This window comes from Phalaenopsis equestris, unplaced genomic scaffold, assembly GCF_001263595.1.
Source record: "Phalaenopsis equestris unplaced genomic scaffold, ASM126359v1 Scaffold001127, whole genome shotgun sequence".
Classification (NCBI taxonomy): Eukaryota; Viridiplantae; Streptophyta; class Magnoliopsida; order Asparagales; family Orchidaceae; genus Phalaenopsis; species Phalaenopsis equestris.
In genome coordinates this window covers 53,209-72,704 of record NW_018165566.1, presented here as the reverse complement: position 1 = coordinate 72,704, position 19,496 = coordinate 53,209, and the positions used below count along the sequence as shown (strand labels likewise).

The following is a 19,496-nucleotide window of genomic DNA, read 5'->3' as shown; positions in this document are numbered from 1 at the left end:
TATTAGTGACAAATATGCAATTTGAACTATATTGTTGTGATTAAGTATTGATTCCTTAAATCTTAGTTCATAGCCTCTAATATTACTCCCTGTGGGATCGATATTCAGAACTTCATTAGAGCTCTGTTTTACTTGAGCGATACATATACTTGAGTTGATAAGTGTGACTTTGTAATTATTGAATATTTTATACACATCTTTATCAAATCTATAACCGTTATTAAATTTTTGGCACTATTGCCGGGGATTTAAATCTTCTAGCAGCAGTATCAAATTCTTGTATTTTTAAACATATATAAAGTCGTTGTCAGAGATCACATGTTGCTTCACGTATATGTCTATGCTTATGTTCTATAAAACCATTTTTTTGGGTGTGTATGGACACAAATATTGATGAAGTATACCATTTCGAACAAGGAATTGGTTTAAGGAGTAATTATTGTATTTCGCTCCACCATCTGAGCAAAGAATTTTTATTTTTGTGTTAAATTGGTGTTGAAAAAGAAGAATAAATGTTTTAGTTACTTGAGTTGTTTCACATTTACTGTGCATAAGGAAAACCCAAAAAAAAATTAGAATAGTCATCAACAAAGGAAATATGATATCTATAACCTTGATAAGAAGGAATTGGGGAAGAATCCCATACATCACTATGGATCAATTTTAATAATTTGTATTTTCAAAAGGTTGTTTGTGACCCTTAGTAAGATTACAAATACTGTAGAATGTTGGAGTAGATGATATGTGTATCTTCTTACTGTTGGAGATGTTAGTTATAATATCATGATGTGGATGTCCTAATCTTCAGTGCCATAGCTCAGAATTTTGTACTTTAGAGAGAGTTGTAGTTAGAGTTGTTGGAAAATGCATATATGTGAGGATAGAATAGAGGCAATTAGAATTGAGACCCTATAAAAGAACCCATTGAGTCTATGGATTATCTATTGAAAAACTAGAATAATCAAAGGAGACAATGAAGTTATTATCCTTGGTTAGTTTGTGAACAAAAAAATAAATTGTGAGATAACAAAGGAACTTGATGCATTTGTGATATTGTTACCTTATCGTTTTGGGTTGGAAGAATTTTATCTCTCTTGTGCTCAATTGAGACAGAGTGTCCATTGCCCACTTGTACTTGTTTTTTCTCCTTGATAGACATGAGGTTGCTTGAGGTGACTGATTTCTGACGTAAAATGTTTTGTAGCTCCGGAGTCTAGTATCCATTCTTTTGATGTCACTTGAAGTGCTTGGGGTTGGATAGTTGGAGTGTACTCTAGATTTGCTCCATGACAACAAATGGAGGCTGAATGTCTTGTTTTATTACAAATTTGACATATTATATTGGAACAATTTGGTTGACGAGATCCCCAAGCTCCTTTCCTTGAGTTTCCTCGAGAACTTGAGGCCATATTTCTTCCTCTGCCTATATTGTAGACCGATCCTTTAAAAATAAATATTATATATATATTAAAAATTTATAAAATTTTAAAGCCCTTGAGGCTGTGAGAGCCATTTGAACCTCAGTTGATGAGTTAGTCTTGGTGATTTCAACATTGATATTAATCTCCTCACTACATAGGAGAGAGTATAGATCATCAAAAGATGTTGATTGAAGTTGAGTTCTGATTGCCGTCTTAAATGCATTATATGATGCTTGAAGGGCATTGAGAATGTATAAAATTACATCCTTTTGATCTAGATTTGAACCAGCCGCAGTAATGTGATCCACTAGAGTTTTGATCTCAGTTTTGTGTTGCACCATTTTATGATCCCTCATCGAAATATCATGTAATTCATTTTTCAATTGAATCACTCTAGATCTATTGGTAGGTTGTTGTCGACACTCTAATGTTGTCCAGATAGCTACTGTTGTAGGTGGATTGAGAAAATTAGGGAGAACTGTAGGTGAAATCGTTGAGTATAATGTTGCCATCAGGTTATGATCTGTTAAGTTCCATATGTGAAATTGAGGATTCTTGGTGATAGTGTTATTTTCTTCACAACTCTTAGAAGGACATGAGTAACTTCCATCAAGAAGACTCACAAATTCGTTTGCAGTGAATATTTTGAGGATCTGAGCACGTCATACTTGATAATTTTCAGTTGTTGATTGATTTTGTTTTGAGGTGGGAGATCAAAAACTTTAAAGAGGGAGGAATGTTTGTGATATGTATCGGATTTCAAACGAACCGAACACGAACACGACCGCTGTTCGTTCGTGTTCGGTTCGTTTACACCCCTAGATGTGAAGCTTACTTGATTGCAACAATACAACTATCTCCCAAGGAGAAGCTCTGATACCAATAAGACCCGCGCCAAACTGATACCTCACAACAGTAAATTACATATCTATATAAGAGAAAAGACAATGGTGAAGGTTCCAAAAAAGCTAAAGTTATATAGTTTGGTAAACCAAGTTGAAAGTAATGTTACCGCTTATAATATATATAAACACATAGGAATTGAGAGGTATGTATGTAAATGACCTTAAAGCTACACCTCCCAATTATTCTCCTTTCCTTTCCAACCAAAACCAAAGAAAAAAACCAAGTGAAAAAAATAAAATAAAACTGTGCTGCCATAAGAGGCAGACATCTGACTAGAGAGGAAAGCAACAATAAGCTCGACAAAGGAGAGATCCTCTGGTCAAAGAGAGATCTGTTTGCCTAAATCCCTCTCTCCGTCCCTTCCTCCCTCATTCGCTTTTAACTATTGTTAATTTCTCGTGCAGAGAGTCCTCCGGCCTCCCTCTCTATTCCTCGAAAAGTTCCTAGATCCTAGCTTTAAAGCCTCTCTCTCTTCGAAACAATCCACTATAAATACCCTTTCACCCACTATTCTCTCTCAAAAGCTTAAACCTTTTCCTCTGCTTCTCCTCTCTCCCGTCTCTGTTGCTACCCTGTTCAAAGGCTTTAAGCCAAGGAGAGCAACAGAGAACAAGATAAGGGAAAAAAGGTTTTGTCTTGTATCTCCGTCGACAACAATGTCGGCCTGGAAAGACAAGGAAAATGACCCCCGCCTTGAAGGCATCGCTTCTGCCATTCGCGTCGTTCCCAACTTCCCCAAACCAGGTCACCTCTTACTCTAAAGTTTCCAATTTTATTTCTCTGTTTTAAAATTCAATGAAAGCACTGTTCCCGCCTTCAGCTTTTCAAAATTCTTTTCCTTGGATGACCTGCTTTTCCTTAAAATAGCAACTTTGTTGCTGATCAGACAAATTTATCGTTATAATTCAGGGATTATGTTCAAAGACATCACTACGCTGCTACTTGATCCCATTGCGTTCAAAAACACTGTAGATTTGTTCGTGGAACGTTACACCGGAAAGGGTATCAACGCAGTCGCAGGTAATAATCTCTTCTCCCCCTTTCTTCTCCGATGCCTCATTGCCTTGCTCTTCTAATAAACCAGAGCTTCCCATTTTTCAAGATCTCAGTGCTTTTTAGGCTGTGGTAGATTTTTCTTTTATTGGCTGCATCACAATCTCAGTGGCAGTATATATAATATAATATATTTATATATAGTTGTAGAAATGTATCTATCTGATAACCTGTGTGGATTTCTTTAAATTTGTTGCCTTCTCCTTCTCTTTGTGGAGGTGTCTGGCATGATGCTGACATTGCCTTTTGGTGCCCACTCCTTTAAATTTTTTGGAAAGCTACTACTCTTTGTGCAACATTTTCTCTTCCCTTTTTGCTTTCAAGCTATCACTGTTCAGCGGATTCTCGTATGGGAACTTATATTCTGTTTTCCTGTTGTAGTTTCTTGTTCATTTTCATATCCAGTCATTTTCATGCTGTGTAACAGTTTCTTGTTCATCTTCATATCCAGTCATTTTCATGCTGTGTAACAGTTTATAATTTCTTGGCTTGTTGCTTTTGCTTGAAGTAAATCATTTGGATCTATACTCTGTTGAGTTCTAATGTTTGCGGACATTTTAATTTTAGGAGTTATATAAGATGTATTCTAGACAGTGCTTAAGTTCTATTGTGATTTGGGGTTGTGGATGTAATAATGTTGTATGGGAATAATAGAAACAAAATGCGCCAGCAAGTTTTGACAGAAAATTTATCCGGAGTGCTAGAAAAATGATTCTAAACAGTGGTAATTTTGCTCTTGTTAATTTCTATTTTAAACAGTGTTGTGTTATAGCAAATTTTTTTTTTTGGGTTATTTTATGTAAACCTTTTTTTTTAAAGGGGTTTTATTTTTGTTTTTTTTTGAGCTGCACGAATTTACAATTAAGAACTTAAGGGCTGCATTGTGTGACGAATATACAAGGTATTGGTGATGCAATTAATTTCTTTTATGGCAACAAAGTATTGTTTATGATTATATGCAGGTCAATCAGCTTATGATGCAATTTGATGGTGCTGCAAGATAAATAACTTCTGCTTTGACATTTATGTAAAGTTACTGTTGTTCAATGTACCTAATTATGTTATTATAATGAAGCAGTTGATTAATTTATTAGGATTGTGCTTACTATATCATGTTTTCAGACGCCACATGACCATATCATATCATTTTATAAGTGAAAATGGGCAGCTGTTTCCAAAAGGATTAGAGGATGTTATGGATCACTTTTTTTTTTTTTTTTTTGCTGCCGTTGCTCATTTAATGTATTTTTCAATCTTTTCTGCATTTTTCTAAAAACAAATCAACTTATTTTTAAAAAAACTCAAATAATATTTTAAAACACAATCATATTTTATTTTAACATAGGAGACTTGTTTTCTTTCGAATCCACACATATTGGTTTAATTGATGTTGGGCCCATTTTTTGAGAAGATGCAGAACAACCTGTGGATGATAGTCAACTATGAGAAGGGATAAAGCTGATGAGAATTATGAGAATACATGATGACATCCTGAATCATGAATGATCATCTGTCATTTTTGCAGATATGTTTTGAGAAGCTTACAAGATTAAAATAATTCATCTTTGTTGAATTCATCATTAATAGCTATCCAACTGGTAAAGCATGTGAGAAGTTATGTAGTGGGTCTCCTACTTTTAATTTCATATCGTGGTGTCTCTTTGTGGTTAGATGAAGACAAGATTTCTATCATCACGTGGAGCAATCCATCAACGTAAAGCTATTTCTCCAAAAGAAGATTCCACATGCAACTTGACTACTAATGTTGATGGAAAAGTAGTAGCACGTTATCCGTAGTCACAACTTTTTTTTGGAGTAATTTATCAGGCCAAAATTATATTTGACTCTCAGCAAATTTTAAGTGTTTGTATATATGAAAAAAATGAAGCTTCTAAATGATTATTACTGATGGCGTGTAGGTGAAACTAATGAATGACATTATTCTTGGAATACCAAAAGAAAAACTTCATTATGTTTTTGTATTAATATTTTGGTGTTTTTTTTTTTTTTTTTTGAAAAGGGTATTTATATTCTTAATTATTTCCTTTGTCCACATCAAGACAAAGGAAATATTTACAATGAAATAAGCTCAGTTGAATATTGCAATAAAAATGTGAGAATTTAGCCTTAGACTGATAGCACATACGTTTTTTAAGCTTGCGTGCATGATGGTAATATCCTGGTTTTACTCTATCAAATTGAGTTTCATTTTTGAAGGTCATGTTCTTCCACTCTTGCTGTAAAAGGAAGCAATGTTGTGAAGCTTGCGTGCATGATGTTAATATCCTGGTTTTACTCTTATCAAATTGAGTTTCATTTTTGAAGGTCATTTTCTTCCACTCTTGCTGTAAAAGGAAGCAATGTTGTATTTATGACATAGATGACAATGGATCCATGATTTTGTCAATTTATTTACTATTTTTGGCTGATCCGCAGACTTTTATTCTCCATCATTCATATTTTATTAAACTTGAATTCTAATTCATGTAGGTGTTGAGGCAAGAGGTTTCATATTTGGTCCTCCTATTGCATTGGCAATTGGTGCAAAGTTTATACCATTAAGAAAACCGCGTAAACTGCCAGGTAGATGATAATCACGTACAAAAGTTAAAGTAAAATAGTTTTAGTTTTCGTCCCAATGTATGACTAATGAAATGCATAATATGATTGTTATGCTCTTAAATAATATAATTATACTTATCAAATTTAATATTGTTTTGTGTCATATTCTAATAAACAAATAGGAAGATTTATTCATATCACTTAATGCCTATGTATTCAAATTTAAATTCAAAATTGCATGTTATGATGGCCACTGGATGCACCATGGATAGAGAAATACTTGAACATTTCTTATCACCCAGTGAAGAAGAATATCTAAACCTTAAATATTGCAATTTTTATTCAAAAAGGTTCCTTTGAACCTTGCTTTGAAAATTTGTAGGTGAAGTAATCTCAGAGAAGTATACTCTTGAATATGGATCCGACTGCCTTGAAATGCATGTTGGAGCTGTTCAACCTGGTGAACTTGCTTTAGTTGTTGATGATTTGGTTGCAACCGGTGGAACTCTCTGCGCTGCCATAAATTTGCTTGGTACGTAGTTTATAGTTTATACCATATCAGCATTAACATTAGCTTTATTCTACTATTTGGATTTGTATTTATTAAACTAATTCTCCATCATGTGGTGTTAGGTGATACATGATGGTTTTTTTTTATTGGATTTTTGATCAAATTTAATCGCAAATTCATGCACATCCAATATGTAAGGCCTCAATCCTAAGGCCTCTTGGTTGGAAGCTTAAACTCCCAAGCCACATATCTATTTTCAAAAAGAAACATAAATAAAATAAAAAGAAAACATTAAATAATAAATAGAAAAACGAGATTTTAAGCTGCCCATAAATTAAATTTATTGAAATTTCAAGTTGAATTACTCTTCATCTAAATAACTGCAAGAGAGGATCTTGGTTTCAATCAAAACTCAAACGATGAGGCCCAGCCAGAATAAAGTAACAGTGTCTCAAAACTATAAGAATAAAAGCATTATTGATGGTCTCACACCAGAAGCTTGACATAACAATGAGAATGAGGTAATGTTATTTTAAAATATTTTACTTGATTATGATTTCATTTTACACTTCACACAGAGAAATTCTAGCCTTTCATATAAGAAATAATAAGACAATTTAATGAATATAAAATCAAATTTAATGCATGTTCTATAAAATATTGAGATTTTTTTTTTAATATGAATTTTACAAAGTGTTAATGGCTTCTTAGATTTCTTTATTTCAGTTGGGGATTGCTAGAACTGAAATCATTGGCTTTCTTTTAATTTTGAGGGCATAAGCAGCATATGAAATTAAACCACTTTCCTAATGATGTTTCCTTCAATTTTTATAAATTTTGGAATATAGAATGTTCTGCGAAACAAGTTGCCATATTTCACGGTATAGTGGAAGAATTGATTTTCTTCCCTGTTTCTCATTAAAAAGGAAATCACGTGTCTAATTTATCTTTGCAGTAGGTTATTAATGGATGTATTTCCTTCTGAATGTTATATTTGTAATATGATTATAGAACTTTTAAATGTGTAAATAATAGGGATTATTTCAATAATATGCACAAACAACTTTTACAGTCATGCTAATCCGAACTTCTTAACTTATTAAACTAGGGACTTTTGCATAATCTTTGGTGGGCGTCCGTGTGATTTCTGAGCATATATGGAAGACTATTTTCCTTTAGCTGATATTTATGAAATTTAAACTAAATAATTCTGCAGTGATATGCTATCTATTAGCATTTAAATTATTTTATGCTTTAGTAAGAAGTGATCATTTTCATTATTTCACTTTGTTGCTTCATGCAACCATCTCTGCTTCTAAATTTTTTGAACTTTAATGTTGTTACAATCTCTTTGCAGAACGTGCAGGGGCTGTAGTTGTGGAATGTGCTTGTGTCATTGAATTGCCTGAACTTAAGGTACATGACAAAATTTTATTGCCTACTCTTTTTATTCATGCATTTGGAAGCACACAAGGGGGTGTGTGTGTTTTTGTTAATTCCTAATCATATAACTTCATCTATATATCCGCATATAAAATCATTTATCTGCGTTTGTGCGTACATACACTTGCTAATGACTGCATATTTGCTCTCTATAATTTCTCATCCATCTCCTTTCCATTCTATTCTCCTGTTTTTTTCCATTTTTTTTAATTCCCCCTCCCCCCTGACCGCTACAAAATTGGCATTTGTTTTTTTATTATTGAAATCAGCAAATTATATAAATATATTACTCTGAACATGTAAATACATGAGCTCACTCAGGGTGCAGACTCATTTTCACAAGGAGTTGGCCTTTGGTAGGAAAATGGGGAGGCCATTGCTTTTTTATCCTTTACAAATTGCAATACAAAGTTCATTTTTCTGGATGTGCAGGGCCGTCAAAAGCTGAATGGCAAGCCATTATATGTTCTGGTGGAATCTCATTGATGGTATTTGCCTTCTCTCCTTCTGCTGGTAATAATATACTACTTGTACCTTGGAGAATTCATTTAGATTAGCCGATATGGAAGCCAGCGTCAATATTTACATGAATGTATTGAATTTTGTTATTTAGCATCCTATCTGATCCTCCCTATATTTATTTGTCCTCTATTAACTGATTCTCTGAAATGAATTATTTTTTGTTTAAATTAGGGGGTATATTGTGAACATTTTTCCTTCATATTTCTTTGGGAGAGGAGGTTATGTATAACCAACTCAGCTAAATTGTGATGATACTATGGTTTAGAAAAAATAATGAACTTAAAGAAACTAAATTGTAAAGACTGACTTTTTGAATATATGACTGTACTTGGTGAGGGAAAATGAAGACATTGATTATGTACATCATTTCATTCTATCTTTAAGGAGTGATTGGCTCAATCATGACTCTGCAAATACATGTGTATCAGCTTTTACTAATTAATCAGTCATCATCAATGCTGACTATTTTTTATTAATATTGACTTGGTTAAGGTGCAAATCTTTGTAAATATTTATGATTATTGGGTCATCCAGTTTTATTTAGTTTAATTTCGTTATGTTATTTTATGCAATGGAGTAAAAATTTGTTAGCTATAGGAGTGGGTCGATAGATCGGGAATGGATGTGATTTCATAGTTATCATAATTGGTTGTGACTTGTAACTATTATGAGAGGATGTAACTCATCGTTTTGACATTTGCCATGATGGAATGCAACTTTTTAATCTTTGTTGATGCACCTTTTATTCTAGTGGTTGTCATTAAAAGTATCTTTTTTTAGCTATAAAAATTATGGGATCCCAATTAATCTAGTAAAATTTGATAAAATCTCACTAGGGAATCAAGAACAAGAGACATGGCTGAACTGGACTAGGTCATTTGATTTTCTCTAAAATGGAGTGAGATAGTTCAATCAAAGTGGTAGAGGGGTAAGCGAAATGTCAGCATCGATATTCATTACTTTCTGACCAACCCTGTATTCATAAGCATCATGTGGATCATGTGATATGCCTCTAAATTATTAAATTCAATGTTATAATTTGAAGGTTGCCTTTGTATATAATTATGTAATGCCATAGTCTTTGCTACTATTTTGATTTGTTTGCTAAATAGTTACGTGGGCATGTCTGTTAGAATAATATATTTCTTCTTCAAAGCACCAAAACCCTCTCGATAACACCATGTGATGAGGAGTGTCATTTGTTATATATTTTCTTTCTACCTGAACGTCCCGACTACTTCTAAAATATGGGGTGTGATATTTTGATTCATTGAATACCCGACATCTACAAGATAGTACTTCCCTACTAAATCACACATAAGATCTACTATTTAATATTCCTTCTAAAGAAATATATACTTCATGTGCAATTATAAACTACCTAAAGGTGGCATAAGAAATTTATATTATTGGGAGTGTATTAGAAATTTGAATATACGACTATCATGCACACTTTCCATCCAGCCATGTGAAATGTGAAACACATGTTAAATTCACAAACTTTCATAGCATTTTACGTCGGTGAGTCACACATTTCGATATAAGCCACCTTATCTTTAGGGACACGGGCATTCACATGTGTTCCATTAATGACCCCAATGCAATCTTATATCACAAGCTATTTTGTTAAGCACATTCAATAAGCTAAGAAAATTATATAAATTTATAGCTTTGAGTTTACCTTGAAGTAGGACATAACGATAATCATTTTTTATCTCAAGAAATTTATTATGAAAAATAGTATCTAGCTCCTTTACATTAGCAGATGACATGCATACCGGAGCATCTATACCAATGCTGAAATATGTACTAATTATTTCAGGTGAATGTTGAAAGCACTCACATGCTACCCTTATTGACTCATAGTGTGATAATATATATAGTTTTTATCCCTAATAATTCGCTTAACGTTGTTCTTGAAGAGCTTTGGAGATCATGATAAATTTACAAATCTTGTAAAAGAACAATAAATACTATTTTGGACATATGAAGCATAACTATGACATCTCTTTGTTTCCTGCAAATAGCTCCACAATCCATTTATATCCAATGTAAATTCATGTCATTGAGGGAGTTTTACAAATGCATGTTTCATATTACTCATTAATTAAACATACAACAATAATCTTGACCTTATGAAGCTCTTTCTTGTGGTCAAGCATAAAAATTCATCAAGCACCATTTTAATGAAGAGCATAAACTAGAACTACTCTTAACTAATACAAAGATAAAACATTTCATTATAATGCATAAATAAAAAAAAAGTTCGGAGGAATTTATAATCACAATATAGATATATGTAAAACAACACATTAGAGTCTGACTATAATAAGAATGAAAGTTCGATAATCTTAAATCGCTACGAACTGAAAATCCTTAACCATAAATTTTTTTTTAATCATATTGGCTTTCATAGAAAAACATGAGGTAATGAACCTTTCGTTCAACTACAATCAACTTGAACACCTCTCTTTTAATTGGGTCCTCAAGTAACTTACTAGAGAATAAATACATTTGAATGTAATCATATGCTTCAAGGATCATCTCAAGCATTCTGATAGCATCCTAAGTAGAAGGATGTTCACATGATGAACTTGGATCATAAGACAAATTTGAACATGTTGCAACAAGTTTAGTAATTTGACCCCTTAGGAAAAATGCTCCATTGGCTTTCTTTTTTCTTATGCCAAGTTCAATATTGTATTACCTGATGTAGTGCACTTAGTTGTGGTTTGGTACGAACCGCTCTCAGGATTATTTGAATTATTTCTTGTTGAGAAACTTCCTGGATATCCATGTTAGTTGGGGCTTCGTTACCCGAAGCCCATGCATGGACACTAGTGGCAAGGAATCCACCGAAAGTCATATCAAACTTCTCCTAAAGTTCTAGATCAATTCCACAAAGTTTGAATTTTTTTTGCATTAGGGACAACCAATATTTTAGTGTAGTGACTGATAATCATATCATCATGCACGTTCTAAAAACGTTATAGAGCATAGAAATAAGAAAAAGTAACTTCACTTCTAATTTCCCTTCCATCATTCAATTGAAGCATCTATAGTCTTATTTTTGTAGTCCCAGACCAATCCGATTGACCAACGTTTCAATTCTTTCCATAGTTTCCAATTTTTTTATATGGACCCACTTAATTTCTAGCGGACTCCTTTCATATTCTTTTCTAGTTTTCTCACGAATGTTTTGAATTATATTCTTCCGGTCTTCTTTATTGAAATGTGTTGAATGTCGATTTCCTAGATTTAGCTCTTTTAGACATACATAACAAAAGAAAAACACAACTTCTTTATCCCATGTGGTAGGCCAAACCCCTTTTGATTTTCCCATTTCAGCTCACTAGTTATGAAATAGTAAACAGAAATGTGAGAAAATATAAGTTATAAAAATTTGAAATATAAGTCTATCTTCTATCCTTATAAATGAAAACATAAATTTTGATTAGGAAATAAAATCAAGACTTAGAGTCAATGTAAAAATATAAATAATCTGACATCAGATAATCAGAATAAGACAGATGACCTATGAAAAAAGAGATCTTGGTTGCCTTAGAATATTTAAGGGCAAACTCATATATATAAAAAACCATGGTTTCATATTGGCCATCTACAAGATCCTTAATGCATGTGACTTATCATAACCCTCCAAATAAAAATATCGATTCAAACTCCAATTTCAAATCCTTAGGATAGCATATGATAAATACACTTTGTAATGAGAATATATTAATTCACTCTCTGAAGGATATTCATTAGTAATCAAATCCACTAATGATATCACACTAACCGTATTCATCGAATCCAAACCTAAAGCTCTCCTCATAAACACAACATATACCCGAATAACACAATATTTTCGGTAATCAAAAACTCAAACGAACACAAAACTTTCAGCTTAACCCCATAAAACAACAAGCATTCCTCATAATTCCATACAAGGAACTCTTAGCATAGCCTTCTTAGCATTTGAAAATAAACCCAGATGGCAACAAACCCAAAAAAGAGCACAGTCATCGTAAACCTAAAGAACAACATAACCTCATTGCATATCATACCTTCATCATAAATTCAAACACACAACCCTAAAAAGACCAAATTGTCATCTTAAACCAAAGGAACGACCAACCCAAGACCAATTTTTTATCATAAACCCAAAGTTATGGCACTAGTAGCATAAAAACAAACACCAAAAGTTTCTCATGCTAAATCCTAAGAGCATAGGGCACTCAACAACCCATGGACCACAAAACACTCACTAAACACCCGTACAACAAAAGCTTCTCAATCAAAATTGAATGAAAACAATAAATGCAACAAAATCCTCATAAAATCACATAATAGAAGAGGAGGTGCGGGAGGAGTTGAGCCCTGAGTGTTTGAATCCGAATGAAAGTGAGAAGAATAATGAGAACGAAAAGAGAAATATCTTCAAAGTTTATTCTTTAATACCTTTAGAGGAGACACGCCTGGATAGATAAGGGCAATTGAGCAATGAGTTCAGAAATGAGGGAATGGTAATGTGGGGAGAGTAGAAGAGAAGATGTCGAAACACGAGAAAGGTGGATCACACATAAAACTCCGAGGTCTGCTAATGCCTAATTTCATGGTCGAAAAATTGAGAAAGTCGTCATGAACGCCGTCCCAAATAGTGCAATTTTGCAGTGCGATTATTCACCGCTTCAACGATGCTGCCCCAAACACACCCTTATGTTTTTTTTTATATAGATCCTCTCAATGCAACTTCAATTGTTAAAGGATGAGGTCATTTATAAGGAAACATTTTGTTGATGTTGGCTTTATCAAATTTCACTGTTTTTTACTTAACCTCATCCATACTGAGAGAATCTTGGTCATTAGCTTTTTAAACATACAAATAATTTTATATGACATCATTATATTTGTCCCCCATTGTTGAGTTCTTATCCAAAAGAAGATTGAATGGTATATGCTTTGCCTTTTATTCACTTTATAAAGTCGTCGATTATGATTTGGATGTATCATCAATAAATCCTCAAGACGAATGGGTCGAGTAGGGCCATTCTTAAATAACAAACACGACTAAGGGTTGTGATCCATTTCTATCAATGTGGTATTGTAGTTAAAGTATTTAAAATTTTTTAAATTAATGCATCTTCTTGAGAAGTTCCCTTTTAAGGTTGGCCATATCGATACCTTTAGCATGGGTTTTAATGGTGATTATTCTTGCACCTAAATGGTTTGGACAGTTGTAAGAATGAACCTTCTTCAGGATATTAGTGATTTTTTCTTTTATAATGTACTTAAGATTTAGTCAAGAAGATTGATCTTCAAAAGAGTTGACATTCTACCTGGATTTACATAATGACCAATATCATGAATATTTGAGGTTCTTTGGCTTTTGTTGGAATTTTGCTATTTGATAAATGCTCAATGCTTGGGTCAACCCAACTAAGGATGCAATCGACTTCTATTGCACCATGTTCATTGATGTTGAGGGTGGTTTAAGTTGGCAAAGATTATCTATTCATCTTTTTGGTGTTGTTAAATTTGACGAAAGTTAACGATTTAATTTTGATCTCAGGTTGTCTTGTCACAGATTGTCTTGTCATACTAAAATACTGTAACTCATTGATCTTCTTTATTATGTATGTGTATTTTTGCATGGTAAATGCTCTAGCCTACTACTCATCCTTAAGCATGGTTGAGAATGGGTTAGAAGTTGAAATAAAAGACATGGAGCCTTGATACGCCATTAACAATTTCATTTTCTGACACAAATCTCGAGGCATGATATGAATTTTGAGACATTTTTTTTTCAGTAAAAAAGTTACAAATTTTGACGAAAAATCATTTAAAACTCTGAATTCAACAAACTTAGTCAAACTGACTGGTTTGACGAGATGATCTCAATAATACCAAAGCTGGTCCAATCTTAGTTAAATTAAGCCCAAATCAAGCCATTAAATGCTTTTGAAAGCTTATAGTGCATAATTGGAAGGTCTGACAAATTCAAAATATGACAAACTTATAGTTAAATTGAGTGTCTCTCCATGAAAAATCTAACAATTCCAAGAGCAATCAATTCTGACTTCATCGAAGCACTTAAATGCTCACAAAACATCTTTTGATTGAGGGAACCTCCTCGAGCCATTCGATCTGAGTGATCTTGATTCCTTCCTTATTTGTGATCTAGACTATATAAATAGAGCCTTACTCCATCTTGAGAAAGGGCCTGGACCTGGAGCCAGAAAAAGATTAGAGCTTGAAGAAGCTGAAGGTTAGCATCGTTTCTCAACAAAGATCTAGTGAATTCCTCCCGCTCTTGCAATCCCCAATCATCATCGACCACCACCTACCACCCATGGTCGACCACCATCAATTGCCACTTGCACCTTGTAACGAAGTATCTTGTGAAGTTACAATGCTCATTGCGAAATCCAAACGTATGTTGCGGAATAGTGAAGGCACCCGATGGAGCATTACATAGTCTAATACACGGTATAACGACATACATCGTTTCTCAACAAAGATCTGGTGAATTCCTCCCGCTCTTGCAATCGCCAATCATCATCAACCACCACCTACCACCCATGGTCGACCACCATCGATTGCCACTTGCACCTTGTAACGAAGTATCTTGTGAAGTTACAATGCTCATTGCGAAATCCAAACGTATGTTGCGGAATAGTGAAGGCACCCGATGGAGCATTACATAGTCTAATACACGGTATAACGACATACCTCAATGATGATATAACCACACACCTAACATATGGTGTAATGATGTCCTCTAAAGACCATGGATTTATCTAGAATCCTAAAGCTCCTAATTCTAGCCTCTGCGACTTACGAACGTCGTCATAGCTCACCAGTAAGGCCTGCTTAACCAATTACGATCTATGTTGCTTACGACCTGTGCAACTCCCGACTTCTGCCACGTACATCATCATAGCTTACCACTATGATCTATGTGACCAATTACAACATTCGTGGTCCATAACATGCCCAACTTCTAAATTTGGCCTCTGCAGCCTACATGTGTTATCACTGATAGTACAACTTTCAATTCAGGCCTCTGCGACCCACATACTTTATCATAAATCATGCAACCCCCAATTCCAACCTCTATAGCCCACATACTTTATTATAAATCATGCAACCCCCAATTCCAACCTCTATAGCCTACGTGCATCGTCACAACTAACCACTACGACGTATACAAAATCTTAGATTGGCCATTAAAGCATTATATTCGAGATATTCATTGATCACCAAGAAAAAAGCATGAGTAAATGTGGGAGTGTTATCCTTGTTGGGATTTTGAGCACAATACCATCCATGACTCCATAAGCCCCATATACACCATTAATGAAGAGTCTCCAATGCGTGTCCTCTTAAATATCAGATTTGTTAATTCCTTAAGATAGATGATGTTATTGAATATTTGTGCCTTGATTATGCAGTTCTTGTCATTATAAGTGATTGGAAACTTGTCGAGCTTCAGTAAACATATGATTCTTTAAAACATTTCATCTTTCAATGCATGACCTTTAAAAGATAACTAGCGTTGACCCGAATGATATGTGCCAAGAAATATGATCTAAATCCAGGTGGTGATAACGAGTGACTAAGCTAACTTCTCCATGCTGGTATTTTGCCAAGATGAGTCATTTTATTCTCTTATCATCTAAAAATGATTGATCATGCTTTTATTGCCTTAACTCAAGGTTAGGGATATGCATGCGACCGATATGGATGGATTGCTTGAGAGATTTGTTAATCCAAAAAAAAAATGAACTACATAATATGTATAATTGTATCAACCAGATAATAGGTAAATTAAAATAAAATAGAATTGCAGTATAATTTGGTTGTATTCTGGTTTAATAGAATCTTGAAATTTTAATAAAAGGGCGTGCGTATTTGACTTAAAGGGCCCGTTTGGGGCAGCTTATAAGTACGGATGGTCTTTTCAAAATGTCGCCGTACTATTTAGTTCTCGCGTTTCGCTAGTTTATTCGAAACAGCGTTTGAGTTTTTACACTAAACGTAGGCTGCGAACCGAATCCCGCGGCCCGCTCGCAAGCCGCGTTCGCGGGCCGCTTTTCAGGATAAGCAGTTTATCCCGAAATGCACAAGCTGCCCCAAATGCACCTTTATTTGTTGTACCAATTGAATTGAATGACAAAGTTTATTTTGATAATAATATTTTGCACCCTTATTAGTATATTAATATATTATTATTATTAATTTATTATATATTATAATTTATAAAATTTAATTTTTTAAAATATGATAATTTTTTTATATATAATTATTTCAAATTATTTTATATTTAGAACAATAGCGATTCAAACACGAATGAACGCATCACTGTTCGTTTTTGGTTTGTTTAACTGACCGAACACAAAAAATTTGTTCACGTTCGTGTCGTTTACTCATCGAACGAATCGAACACAAACTCATTGACGAACCTTCATTCCTCTGACTGCCAAAAATAATTCCATGTTCTACAGTACCCTTCAGATACCTGAAAATCCACTTGACTGCTTCCCAATGTCGCCTTCCAGGTTTAGCCATGTATTTGCAGACTTGACTAACAGCATGAGCCAAATCAGGACGAGTACATACCATAGCATACATTAAGCAGCCAAAAATTTGACGAAAGTTAACGATTTAATTTTGATCTCAGGTTGTCTTGTCACAGATTGTCTTGTCATACTAAAATACTGTAACTCGTTGATCTTCTTTATTATGTATGTGTATTTTTGCATGGTAAATGCTCTAGCCTACTACTCATCCTTAAGCATGGTTGAGAATGGGTTAGAAGTTGAAATAAAAGACATGGAGCCTTGATACGCCATTAACAATTTCATTTTCTGACACAAATCTCGAGGCATGATATGAATTTTGAGACATTTTTTTTTCAGTAAAAAAGTTACAAATTTTGACGAAAAATCATTTAAAACTCTGAATTCAACAAACTTAGTCAAACTGACTGGTTTAACGAGATGATCTCAATAATACCAAAGCTAGTCCGATCTTAGTTAAATTAAGCCCAAATCAAGCCATTAAATGCTTTTGAAAGCTTATAGTGCATAATTGGAAGGTCTGACAAATTCAAAATATGACAAACTTATAGTTAAATTGAGTGTCTCTCCATGAAAAATCTAACAATTCCAAGAGCAATCAATTCTGACTTCATCGAAGCACTTAAATGCTCACAAAACATCTTTTGATTGAGGGAACCTCCTCGAGCCATTCGATCTGAGTGATCTTGATTCCTTCCTTATTTGTGATCTAGACTATATAAATAGAGCCTTACTCCATCTTGAGAAAGGGCCTGGACCTGGAGCCAGAAAAAGATTAGAGCTTGAAGAAGCTGAAGGTTAGCATCGTTTCTCAACAAAGATCTAGTGAATTCCTCCCGCTCTTGCAATCCCCAATCATCATCGACCACCACCTACCACCCATGGTCGACCACCATCAATTGCCACTTGCACCTTGTAACGAAGTATCTTGTGAAGTTACAATGCTCATTGCGAAATCCAAACGTATGTTGCGGAATAGTGAAGGCACCCGATGGAGCATTACATAGTCTAATACACGGTATAACGACATACCTCAATGATGATATAACCACACACCTAACATATGGTGTAATGATGTCCTCTAAAGACCATGGATTTATCTAGAATCCTAAAGCTCCTAATTCTAGCCTCTGCGACTTACGAACGTCGTCATAGCTCACCAGTAAGGCCTGCTTAACCAATTACGATCTATGTTGCTTACGACCTGTGCAACTCCCGACTTCTGCCACGTACATCATCATAGCTTACCACTATGATCTATGTGACCAATTACAACATTCGTGGTCCATAACATGCCCAACTTCTAAATTTGGCCTCTGCAGCCTACATGTGTTATCACTGATAGTACAACTTTCAATTCAGGCCTCTGCGACCCACATACTTTATCATAAATCATGCAACCCCCAATTCCAACCTCTATAGCCTACGTGCATCGTCACAACTAACCACTACGACGTATACAAAATCTTAGATTGGCCATTAAAGTATTATATTCGAGATATTCATTGATCACCAAGAAAAAAAGCATGAGTAAATGTGGGAGTGTTATCCTTGTTGGGATTTTGAGCACAATACCATCCATGACTCCATAAGCCCCATATACACCATTAATGAAGAGTCTCCAATGCGTGTCCTCTTAAATATCAGATTTGTTAATTCCTTAAGATAGATGATGTTATTGAATATTTGTGCCTTGATTATGCAGTTCTTGTCATTATAAGTGATTGGAAACTTGTCGAGCTTCAGTAAACATATGATTCTTTAAAACATTTCATCTTTCAATGCATGACCTTTAAAAGATAACTAGCGTTGACCCGAATGATATGTGCCAAGAAATATGATCTAAATCCAGGTGGTGATAACGAGTGACTAAGCTAACTTCTCCATGCTGGTATTTTGCCAAGATGAGTCATTTTATTCTCTTATCATCTAAAAATGATTGATCATGCTTTTATTGCCTTAACTCAAGGTTAGGGATATGCATGCGACCGATATGGATGGATTGCTTGAGAGATTTGTTAATCCAAAAAAAAAATGAACTACATAATATGTATAATTGTATCAACCAGATAATAGGTAAATTAAAATAAAATAGAATTGCAGTATAATTTGGTTGTATTCTGGTTTAATAGAATCTTGAAATTTTAATAAAAGGGCGTGCATATTTGACTTAAAGGGCCCGTTTGGGGCAACTTATAAGTACGGATGGTCTTTTCAAAATGTCGCCGTACTATTTAGTTCTCGCGTTTCGCTAGTTTATTCGAAACAGCGTTTGAGTTTTTACACTAAACGTAGGCTGCGAACCGAATCCCGCGGCCCGCTCGCAAGCCGCGTTCGCGGGCCGCTTTTCAGGATAAGCAGTTTATCCCGAAATGCACAAGCTGCCCCAAATGCACCTTTATTTGTTGTACCAATTGAATTGAATGACAAAGTTTATTTTGATAATAATATTTTGCACCCTTATTAGTATATTAATATATTATTATTATTAATTTA

The 19,496-nt window shown here is 34.2% G+C and overlaps 1 protein-coding gene across 2 annotated transcripts; it reads left to right on the top strand.

Annotated features, from left to right (window-relative positions):
- The first annotated feature begins 2,542 nt into the window (after positions 1–2,542).
- LOC110033300 (adenine phosphoribosyltransferase 3-like) lies at positions 2,543–9,534 on the top strand. Of its 2 annotated transcripts, XM_020737226.1 has the most exons (7): positions 2,543–3,071; positions 3,237–3,347; positions 5,871–5,963; positions 6,325–6,474; positions 7,811–7,869; positions 8,329–8,409; positions 9,255–9,534. In XM_020737226.1, exons 1-6 carry the CDS (start codon positions 2,984–2,986, stop codon positions 8,380–8,382), a joined length of 555 nt encoding a protein of 184 aa, XP_020592885.1. In that variant the 5' UTR covers positions 2,543–2,983; the 3' UTR covers positions 8,383–8,409; positions 9,255–9,534. The 2 variants fall into 2 exon arrangements, with proteins under 2 accessions (XP_020592885.1, XP_020592884.1); XM_020737225.1 differs by lacking the exon at positions 9,255–9,534 and having other exon boundaries at positions 2,545–3,071; positions 8,329–8,608.
- Positions 9,535–19,496: the final 9,962 nt, after the last annotated feature.

Excerpts from the sequence above, each read along its gene's own strand:
- LOC110033300 (XM_020737226.1), top strand. The coding sequence starts at position 2,984 with ATGTCGGCCTGGAAAGACAAGGAAAATGACCCCCGCCTTGAAGGCATC. Across the intron at positions 6,475-7,810 it reads CGCTGCCATAAATTTGCTTG|AACGTGCAGGGGCTGTAGTT; the intron begins GTACGTAGTTTA and ends ATCTCTTTGCAG. Across the intron at positions 7,870-8,328 it reads TTGAATTGCCTGAACTTAAG|GGCCGTCAAAAGCTGAATGG; the intron begins GTACATGACAAA and ends CTGGATGTGCAG.